Raw genomic sequence first — 11,171 nt, 5'->3', positions numbered from 1 at the left:
AGATATTCATTTGTACAACACCATTTGTTGTGAGAATTAATAAATAAAATTATTATTGTTGGTTAACAAAAAAATACCTCACACTGAAGATCTGGGCACATCCCATAATATAAGCGTACTGAATTTCTGTGGAAGTCAAATTCCTCCACCTAGTGGCCATGCTTTAAAGCTACAACTCAAATCTGACGGGTTATTTGACAGGAAATAAAATGACAATTCAGTGTGAGCACTCAATACATTTATCTAGTAGAGTTAAATACTTAGAAAAATAAACAAATATACAGGTCAAAGCTTTTATTCAGATTTTATTCACAGAGTAATCAAAGCTCATTTGGAAATGTCAGTAGTTCTAACGATTGCTTTCAAAACACAAACACACGTACAGCGCACAGTCTTGTCAAATACTGCCACTTGACTGTGCAAGGTTCAAATTCTTCATCATACTTCATCTTCCTCCTCAGGAAGGCAACCTGGGCACGGCTCCATGGTTACACCCACTCCCATTCCGCTTCGTCCCACTGGCATGTCAGTCACATACGTCCACTGGTTACTTCCTGGGCAGTAACTCTCCACGCTGGACAGGAAACCACTCTGGTTGAAACCACCTTTGATAGATCCAATAGAAAACACTTGTTAGTGTTCCCAAAAGTAATTATTTATAGTTCAACGTTTACAGCCATCACAGCGTTCTTAATTCTGATTGTTCAGAAGGTTAGTTTCTGTCCTACTGGCAAAAAAGGGGACTTGTGTTTATGGCTGACTCTCCATGTTTTCATTTGGTAGACGTTCGAAAGTGTCTTTGGGCCTTTTTACACCTGGTCACTTCATGTGTTTTCTCTGATCCGATAGCTATCTTATTTGTTAAAACTGTTCCATTTACATTAGGCCACATAAATGCGTCTTGGCGAATCGGATATCAATCCGATCTTTCTACTCCCGCCCAAAATGCAAATATATTTTACCTCATTTCCGGGATTTACTGTTTGCTGCATTTTTCGCTGGCGGCAGCAGTGCATTTTAAGACTCAATGAGACACCTGGGTGAAAGATCGGAGCCAGCACTGGTGGGAAAACATGTTTCTTTCTGGCGCGACGCACGACTCGCGAGTCACCTGCGAGTGACGTACTTCCGTTTGGGAGGAGTATAGCGCTGACATATGTGGCTTGAACAACCACATGCATTTACACCTGTCAGGTTTCATCTGAAATGCGTCCCAGACCACCTTCTGAAGTGGTTTGAGCGATCGGATTTATATCCGTCTCGAAACCGTTTCGGAGGGCATTTACACCTGGTCTTTTTATGATCGGATAGCTATCAGATCACAGAAAACGCATGAAGTGACCAGGTGTAAAAACCCCCTTAGACACCAGTCCATTACAAAACCCAGGACAAAAAACTTGCTTTAAATTTCTTTAGCATGGCACCAAGGACTTTGCACTGTCTGCAAAACAAAACAAAAAAGCTGGCACCTGGATAAGTTTTTATAGCTGTTATAACACATGATAGCAGGAACCATTTTCATTGATGTAATGATACAGATAAAAAGTACTGTGTATAGGCATTTCTTGGGGGGGGGGGGGGGGGGACCAAAGTGCTATTTTATTTGGGTGTCTCCGCATTAAATGACTCTCTGTTGTGTTCCTACTAATACGGAAATGGCCTTGTAATAAGAGGCCTCCTGCATCAATGAGCAAATACAATCAAGACACAAAGCCTCCATTTACTTAGTAAATAACCAATGAAGAAAAACAATGTCATTCTGTCAGTGGCAATATCACGTATAATTTTTCCATTAAAAAGTTGCAGAACAGGAAGAAAGGAAAATGGAAATATCAGGAAAATGTTTAAATCAAGTGTTATATACGCTCACCAAACACAAAGAGTTTGTCGTGGTAGGCCGTGACTCCATGGGCACTTCGACTGTGGGCCATGGAAGCCATGGGCTCCCAGACATCTCTAGATACGTTATATCTCTCCATAGTGCTGAGCTGCCGTTGGCCATCATAACCACCGACTGCGTAGAGGTAAGAATCGATAGACACCACACCTGTATGGTGGAGGAATTAATAAACATTGGTTAAAAAAACTCATCTTACGTCATTAACCATTTTCCACCAATATGGGACCAGTGAATTTGTTCTTTAGAGATCCTTTGTATTTTAACCAATTTGGGAGTCATCATTTACAAAACACAATGTAACCGTGATAACAGCCATGGTGAATCCTATGGATAGCAGTAGAAGGAAGTCAAGCATTACAGATCATAAGAATTCATATTAAACATCAGAAAGGGTAATAAATGAGATCTCATTTTCTTGGTTATGTATCTCAGGAGCAATAAATCTTAAAATGCCTTCAGAGAAGTCTGGGGAAATGGCCAGACTGTTTGACAAGAAGGTTACAAATAATTATTATTTACAAGAGAAGAAAAGCATCTCAGAATGGAGTAGAGTTTGATAGGCTGCAACAGCAGAATACCACACTGGAGTCCACTCCTGTCAACCAAGAACAGGAATCTGGGCTTAGAGAGGTCACAGTTTAAGCAAAATTGAACATTGGAAATTGAACAATTTGCCATCCGGGTTCTTAACTGTCCATTTTCAATATTTGCATTATTTTATATGCATTGCATTTCTACATGACTGAGCAGGGAGAAGGAATTCCCCCAAACTGGTATAAAAAAAAAATGCACTATTAATCTGGGCTTGCAAAAATAAATTCCACAAAAGGTGCTAGTAGAGCATTTGTGTGTGTTTTTTTTTTTTTTTTTTCCTCTTCTTTTTCCTTCAGCTGCTCCGTGTTCGGGGTCACCACAGTGGATCACATGGTCCGCATATTAGATTTGGCATAGGTTTTATGACGGATGCCCTTCCTGATGCAACACTCCCATTCTTATCCGGGCTCGGGGCCTGCACTGAGAGTTAACTCTTCAGTGTCTGGGTTAGCACCCTGCCTGGGAATCGAATCTGGGCCATGGCAATGAGCACGGGATCCTGCTGCTGTACCACCTGGGGGTTAGTAAAACATTTGCTATATTTGTTGCATTAGTAATATTTACCTAAGCCACTTCGTGCAGTATTCATAGATGCTACATGGTGCCAAGTGTTCGTGTCTGGTTGATATCGTTCCACTGTTTTCCACCGATTTTGCCCGTCAAAGCCCCCTACCACATACAGAGCTCCACCGCATGCTGCTACCCCAGCTCCCAGGCGTGCCACTGACATTGGTGCCACATATATCCAACTGTTAGTCTCTGGATCATACCTGTAAAAAAAAAAAAGAAAAAAAGATGTGCAATTCCTTCACTCCTCTTTAGTAAGTGCTTTATCTTGTTTGGTGGATCTGAAACATATACCAGAAACATCATTGCAGGGATACACCATGTACACCATATTCACATGTAGAAGCAATTTAGCATAGCCAATGTAAATTCTTTTTAGGAGTAGGATGTAAACTAAAAAACCCTGTACAGAAAATCCTTACAGACAGTAAGCCAATTCAGGATCAAACAAAAGATCCTGGAACTGTGAGGTCACAATGCCACTGTGCAGGTCAGAATATTTTCCTTCTCCTTGTCTCTAACACAGAAACCCTAACTGTTGCTTTTTATATGCGACAGAGCAGCTGAAAAGAGTGCTACTGTATATAGGACCAACTATATACTATATTATGGTCTCCCACCTTCCATTGTGATGTGAACCTTTCATCGTTTAATACAGCAATATAGGGACGTATTGTATGCATTATATTTATGTATGAAAGAAAATGTCTTTTACATAATAGGATACATACAACCAATATCCTGGTATCATAAAACTGTGTCCTGACCTGAAATTTTCTCACAGAACATGAAACCAACCCAAGGATTACTATAGCCCACAGCTATGTTATGTGATCCACAGAGGAATGGTCCAAGTCAAACTCTTTCACCAAAATGAAAGGACATGTTGGCTGCCAATTAATTCTAGAATGGTTTTCAAACGCTGATCGATCGGCGTTTTGATCTAGTGCTAATCAAGGGACAAAACTAAAAGGTCTTCAGTCTTTGGGTGCTTTCACAGATGCAGAATTTTTTTTGTTATTGAAATCCAACTCTTGCTCAGTTACAGTACATCCTTCATTATGTTTTATTTAGGCACATCAGAGCACCTGAGAAAGGCACATTTAAGGTGAACATCTGACTACTGACTCTAAACTGACACAACTGCAAGAACCAAACATGACGTATATTTTAGACGTGGATATTGAGACCACTGCTGAATAGAAGATTCAGTAGTGTTTTATGACTATGTTTTCAGCCTCACCCCTTACCACACGCCCTTAAGCAGATGTTTTTTGCTTTCAGGTTCATTCACAAGGTCTTGGTTCAGGTCCAAGTGAACTCTAGTGAGATTCAACTGCTGTGAGAAAGTGATTCGATACCGAATCAACTCAACTGCAGGAAGTGGATCAAACCTACTGTGAATTATTATTATAGATCAAAATACACACTCCTCTGCCTGTAAGATGCAGGCTGGTGACTTCCAAACGTTAGTTTTACAAATTATTTATATTAATTTTCACCCAAAGCAATCTTCCATTTAAATCCATTTTATCCTTATTAAATTTAATGTTTAGGGTTTGTTTTGCCCCCACCCCCCTGGTAGTGGTATTAGAATTGGCACTGCTCTTCTAAAGCTTGCTATTAGATGTGGTATGGGAGTTTGTTCATCTGCAGTGACTTCTCTGAATCAGAACAGACTTTGCCTGATGTTGTTTGCCTAATAGCACATGCCAAGTCAACATTTTAGACCACTTAACCACCGTCCTTTCACATGGAACACAAGTTTGAATGCGACGGCTTTTGTCAAAATGTGCTCACCCACAAAAAATGTGCTTCTAGTTAATCCGGAAAGGTACATAGTATGTATGTAACCAAATAATCATACATTATTTTGGAATAAACAGATAAGGTGTTCAAAACAGAGGTATAGGAGGTACACTTTTCTGGATTTTTGGTTTATGGCTGGAACAAGTGGTGGGATCAGAACTGTGATCCTGTGGGGCACAACTAAATTAGTTTAAACCTGTGAAAAACATGTTTGAAATGATTGTTGAAAAAGCTCATGGCAGTATCCAACTTACATTCATTCATAAACTGCTACTTGCTACAAGTTGGCCAATCACTTGTTTTCACATGATTATTTATACTCTTTAATTTAAAAATTTCAATCTTGTCAATATAAAAGGACTGAATAAAATAACCTAAAAGATTTTTTTTATTGCTTTATGAAATCATTAGCAATTATAACTGACACTATAAGCCTTCCGTATACTCACCTTTCCACTGTGTTGTGATGGGTGGAGCCATAGGATCCTCCAACTGCATAGATGCTCCCATCGAGTTCCCCAGTGCCCACTCTATTTCTGGCTGAGTTAAGAGAGGCAAGCTGGGTCCACTGATTGGTCATGGGGTTGTAGCAGGACAGTGCTGCAGAGTCTGCATTGCTCTGCAGTGAGAGGTTACGACCCCCCAAAGTGTAGAAGAGTCCAAACAGTACGGAGGCCCCCAAGCCACTGCAGGGTTGCGCCATTGGTGCCAGGCCCAGCCATGTGTTGCTTCGTGGGTCAAAAGCCTCCATGGACGCCAATGAGTGCTGTTTATAACCCCCAGCCATGTAGATCAACTTAGTGCCTCGGTATGGAGTAGGGGGCAGATACTTGCGGAGGGTCATATCGTGGAATATCTTAGAGAGGAAGTCTTTGCAAGAGTTGGCCTTGCTCAAGATAGGACATGACTGCAACTGCCTCTTGAGGAACTTGGCTGGCAAGGCATAGATGCGGACAGCATTGAGTAGAGCATGGAAGTACTGGGAGCGAGCCTCTGCATCCCACCGCACCCAGTCAATGCAGGCTTTGTAGACCTCGGTCTCGCACAGAACCTTCAGACTGTCCTGGCTGATGAGCTCCAGCAGCTGGCAGTGCGTCAGGCTGAAGAACTCCTCTTCTTTGGTCACCTGGAACAAAGACCATATATGTTACTCGGCTTACCATGGATACTAAAGTACTGTCAAAATCAGAACAAGAAGAATCTACCTCACTGAAGTGGCTATTGATATACTCCCGGCACCGCTGATGCAGCTCGACACAGCTGATCTCTTCTGCAAACCGGGCAATTCCAATGACGTTTGAGGGCTCTAGGTTCTTGATCAGGAAGTCACAGCATGCTTTTGCCACATCTTCCATTTGGAAGCGCATGGCAGCCAGCAGGACATGCAGCACACACCTTTCCCCTACTGTAATGCGGGAGGTGTAGGCATAGTCCACCAGCCTACTGATCACCTGAGGGCAAACATCCCTGAGTGTCACCTCTGAGGCCTGGCATTCCCTGAAGTTGCTGGTGAACATGGCTTTGAAGTATGGGCTGCAGGCTGCCAGAACCAGTTTGTGCACCTGGAAATATAGACACATGTCTATGACAGGCATAACAAGACTGAAGTGTCCAAATAAAAGATTGCCAACCATTTGGTGCTAATTAGCCTTTTTACATTCAAGGCCTTTGCAATGGTCAAGTGATGATTATGAGCAACTACTTTTAGTAAATTGGATTTTTTTGGGTGAATATATTTTTTAAATATATATTCCATTCATTCGGTGATACAAAGCATAATACACCTCAAACATTGCAGAACAAGTTCTGCTCTTATGGAAAATCCTAACCTAAGCTAAACAGTGCTGACTTCAATCTCTTATCATGCTGACTCCCTCTGGACTCACCCCGAAGACCCTCACCTTGAAATCCACTGTAGAATCTTTGTACGTCACCTGAAGTACCAGGTCACAGAGCAGTCCGTGTTGACGCAACTCGTCCATGAGGTGAAGTGCTCTGGAAGGGTGGCTCTCGATGGTGTAGTCCAGATAACCATGGCCTTTCATGGAGGGCACCACGATGGCTGAAAAATCCTCATCTTTGATGGGCCTCTTCTTCCTTGGACATATCATTCTCCAAGGCTGGGTTGTATTTGGTTTCTCAGGATATAGGGCAGGCAAAAAAGACTAGATCCAACCATGTGTCATGAAGTAATACAAACACAACTGGTAGTCACTGGGTGATAGGAAGCCGGTTGTTTTTGTTCTAAGACTAAATCCATCTTGACTGGGTTGTATCTCGGTCCAAATCGCATTGTTCAACAATTTAGACCAAATACAGAGAGAATATCATATAGATACTAACAAAATGACCTCAAAAGGGCTCCAGAATAGCTAGATGTCCATCATCCTAAATCCACAATTATAGTTCATGTTGTTCAGGTAAGTGTGTCTGCTTTATGTCTCCATGCTCTCTGATTAGCTGCTGAAAAAAAAAGCAAAAAAAAATAATTTGTGAGATCTTTAATCATGTGTTGTAGTCAACAGCTTAAATTTGAAGTGGTGAGTTGCTACAGATGAACTCTAAAGCACAGCAGAAATATCCTCTTCAATGGTTGAGTAGAGTCTAAAGAGGCAAATAGAGGCAAATAGCTGTATATACTCTGCTGAATCATGTTTCACTTCCCTTTTCTTTCTTAGATCTCAAATCTTCCAAAAAAGTCACTCCCACAAAAAAAAAAAAATATGCAATTCCCTGAATACTATAAGTGGTTGCATTGCCTTCTTGGTTGTCATTCTTCAGTGCAGCATTTTTTTTAATTACACTAAACTGGTTTGTTCGACTGGGTTACATAACATTTGCAGAACATCAGGTCTGAGGAGACTTTGCATCCTATCTTATTGCTCAACCATCATTCCAAGCCAAGTGCAATATTTGCCTTGAAGCATGCTTATCAAGACACAAGGCCACTCACATTGGCTTTCTGTGATAGTGTGGGTTCGCTGGGTCACCAGTGCTAAATGTTAAAAGGACATATTGTTATGTGAACAATGACACTGCACCATGTAGGATTCATTACTACTAAGGTTACTGTATTGTTTCAAAACAGAAAGATCATGTGTGATCATATAGAAACAGGTTTTTTTATGCGTCTATAATGAAGGTCAAAGGTTTACTTTTTGAACATTCCATTCCAGATTTAATCCACCCTTTGCCCTTAGAAGAACCTCCACTAATCTGTGAAGACATTTCACTAGATTTTGTAGCATGGCTGTGGGGATATGTCCATGTAGCCACAAGAGAATTAGTGAGGTCGGGTGCTGATGTCCAGTAAAAGGGCTTCATCCTAAAGGCACAAAATAGGGTTGAGACTTCAGCCTTTGTAAACCATGTCTTCAAGGCACTCACTTTGTGCCCAGGGGCATTGGTCAAGTCATGTAGGAACAGGTTTGGGTCTCTCAGCTAAAGCATATAAAGACATTCTATATATACAGTTGTGTGCTTCCAGGTTTGTGGCATGTGATGGTCAGGTGTCCACAGACAATCGGCCATGTAGTGTATTTATTTAAAACAGGAACATTGTTATTTACTAGAAAACAGAGGTATCAAAAAATTTACTCAATGGACTGCATTTACAATAAGTCATAATATATTTGAGAATTATTAAAGGGAAGCACCTAGATCATTCATGCATAATTGAGAAGCTATGAGATAACATTTGCAGTTATTATGGATTTAGGAGTGTATTTTTCTCTCTCTTTAGGAAAATGTTTGCAAAAGGAGCAAACAAACATTTTCCAGGAACCGTAACTCTGAATAAGGAATTGTCATATCATCAAGAATGAGTCGCACATTCTCAGGGAAATGTCTGACTCTTAAGTTCTTAAGAAGCCAGACTAAGGCTTGGTTTTAAAATAAGTTGATAACATCAGGTCAGGTTGCTGTGGAACGCACGAGTGACTATGTTCGTTGACTACATTCCAAAATACCAGATCATATGATATACCCATGAAGATACATATAAGAAGCTTAAAGTCCATCATGATATTTATAACAACCGGCCAACAAAACAATGCTTTTAAATGCGTACTATATTGAGACAGAAAAGAAAAGGTGGAAAATAACTTCAACCCTGAATTTTATTTATTCGTTGTATCATTATTAAAAAATATATATTATTATATAAAAAAGCGAGGTCATGCTTTAGCTCTGAATATACGCACAATAAACTATTCAGAATGTTAGGAATAACTATGTGGAATACTGCAATAGTGACTGATTTGGTCAGTATAATAAAATAAGGCTCCTGAAAAGATTACAGTCTGCTAGATTTCAGCATTTGTGTGTAACTTCAGGGAAATACAACCCAATACTGTGTAGTGTAAGGGTTATAATGCAATATTTGGAATAGGTCATCAATCCTACTGGTTTATATAAACATGTAGGATTAGATGTTCAAACTAAAGTCTACACCAAACTTAGTCTGCAAAGCCATAGTGAGATATGCACTGAAAGTGCATGCCAAGCCAAACAAACATGCCAAAAAAAAAAAAGAGAGAGAACAAACAATGTCACTTGCAACTTTTTTTTTATGATAATGAAGCTGAAATGGAAACTTGATTACACAAAATACCTTATTGCAAACAAGCAAAATGGTATATCTGCATTTTATTTATTTATTTATTTTTAAATATGTGTGTGTGTATATATAAAAAAAACACAACAATCTGTATTTTTTCCTGTAATGGAAGCCCATTGGTGAAGCTTTGGTGTTGCACTGTACTATAACCAAGCTTATTTTGTACTTATGCAATCTAATATTGCTTTTCTCTTTTAAAAACTCACCACAATCCAGAATATATATATCCAAGAGCATTTCAGTCCATGGTATTGTTTTAGTAGAGGCACTACGTTGTGAAGTACAATGAAGTTCTCTTTTAACTTCTTGCCGCGCGCGTGACGCTCCACCGCTTTTCAGTCAGATTTTGACATGTCAAAGTGACCCTCCTTTAATATCGCAATTTCAGAAGAGAGAGAGAGAGAGAAAAAAAAAAGTCTGCATTTCATGCCCAGCTGTTTACTTACGTGCCATAAGTCTGATCCACATCAGCATGACTGTGCAACTCGGCCGAGTTCGGCTGCGTCAGCGCGCGCACAATCGCCTCATAAAAACCGGAAGTGTAGCGTTAACATAAACATGTTCTACGCATGTTGCGTAATTAGTGGTTTCTGTTTTGCGGACATTTCAACACGCTGGACGTTGTGTTTAGAAATGGATTTGAACCTCACTGGGTGCATTTTATGCATTCAAATACAATCAAATTCCGTATACTTGGAGCCGTATTCATAACGACCTCTTTATCCGTACGTCAGCGCACTACATAGGGCGTGAATATAACAGCGTTCTGTTCACTACTTAGTGCATCACGCGACCATTTCGGATTTGCCCCGGTGCTTCAAACTAGATCGTTTGGGTGCGGTTTAAGTTCCTAGTTCCTTGCTACGTAAAGACGAAGTAACGTGTCACATTTTGTGATGTTACAGGAGCTTTAGCAGGCAAATATGAACAAGAAGGATGTGTAAATTTATGTTTTACCATCTGACAGACAATTCCATAAAGTTGTAGCCTACAGAAAGTGTAGGTTAAACACAACAAAATGGCTGCACCTTTAGTCAAGTGTACAGTTAGTAAAATAACTGCACCTGTAAAGCTTATTACATTAGTGGGGCTGGTTTTGGACAGTGTGGTGTGGAAGAACAAACCTAACGATGCTATCTGTACACCGAATTTAGCATATAAATATATGACTGGGAGACAAATGAGACCAAGAAAAAAAAAACATTATGCAGCAACGTTACTTAAAGGTGCCCTGCTACACGTATTTCATTACTTTTGTGGTAATGTCTGAAGTTTACCATGGACTCTTTTTCAACATTTTTTTGTGGAAATAATGCCTGGGTTACCTTGTTTCAAGCCATTTTAGTGTGGTATAGAAAGCCTGCAGGAAGACTCAGCTCGATTTGCGCCAGTTCTCATTAATATTCAAATGAGCTATGGTGCTTCGCTCCGATTGGCTAACCGCTAGGATATGAGAGCATGACTATTCATTCACCCACACAATAAGTAGCCTAGGCTAGAGGAAATTTGTTTACAATCACCTTGAATTGCGGCAGAATGGCTTCTTCACAAGCCCGTTGACGTTCAGCCATCCTTGCAGTATAGGAAACTCACTGAGCTACACGAATTCTGGGGGCGCAGTCTCAAGTGGGAGAGCTCATGAATAGTAATGAGCTCAGTCACTCTGACGTCAGAGTGACCAGC

At 40.4% G+C, this 11,171-nt stretch overlaps 1 protein-coding gene across 4 annotated transcripts; it reads right to left on the bottom strand.

Moving 5' to 3' along the window:
• Positions 1–279: 279 nt before the first annotated feature.
• Positions 280–10,176, bottom strand: keap1a (kelch-like ECH-associated protein 1a). Of its 4 annotated transcripts, none has more exons than XM_060873877.1 (7): positions 9,935–10,176; positions 6,772–7,333; positions 6,076–6,432; positions 5,320–5,996; positions 3,059–3,264; positions 1,871–2,047; positions 280–605 (listed from the first exon to the last, which is right to left on the bottom strand). In XM_060873877.1, the coding sequence occupies exons 2-7, from the start codon at positions 6,979–6,981 to the stop codon at positions 439–441; spliced, it is 1,794 nt and encodes a 597-aa protein (XP_060729860.1). In that variant the 5' UTR covers positions 6,982–7,333; positions 9,935–10,176; the 3' UTR covers positions 280–438. The 4 variants fall into 4 exon arrangements, with proteins under 4 accessions (XP_060729860.1, XP_060729861.1, XP_060729857.1 ...); XM_060873878.1 differs by having other exon boundaries at positions 6,772–7,330; XM_060873874.1 differs by lacking the exon at positions 9,935–10,176 and adding an exon at positions 9,695–9,899.
• Positions 10,177–11,171: the final 995 nt, after the last annotated feature.

This window comes from Tachysurus vachellii, chromosome 7, assembly GCF_030014155.1.
Source record: "Tachysurus vachellii isolate PV-2020 chromosome 7, HZAU_Pvac_v1, whole genome shotgun sequence".
Lineage (NCBI taxonomy): Eukaryota > Metazoa > Chordata > Actinopteri > Siluriformes > Bagridae > Tachysurus > Tachysurus vachellii.
Note: the sequence above shows the minus strand (reverse complement) of the source record. Positions and strands in the feature narration are given on the sequence as shown.

Excerpts from the sequence above, each read along its gene's own strand:
- keap1a (XM_060873877.1), bottom strand. The coding sequence starts at position 6,981 with ATGATATGTCCAAGGAAGAAGAGGCCCATCAAAGATGAGGATTTTTCA. Across the intron at positions 3,265-5,319 it reads CATCACAACACAGTGGAAAG|GTATGATCCAGAGACTAACA; the intron begins GTGAGTATACGG and ends TTTTTTTTACAG. Across the intron at positions 606-1,870 it reads CGACAAACTCTTTGTGTTTG|GTGGTTTCAACCAGAGTGGT; the intron begins GTGAGCGTATAT and ends GATCTATCAAAG.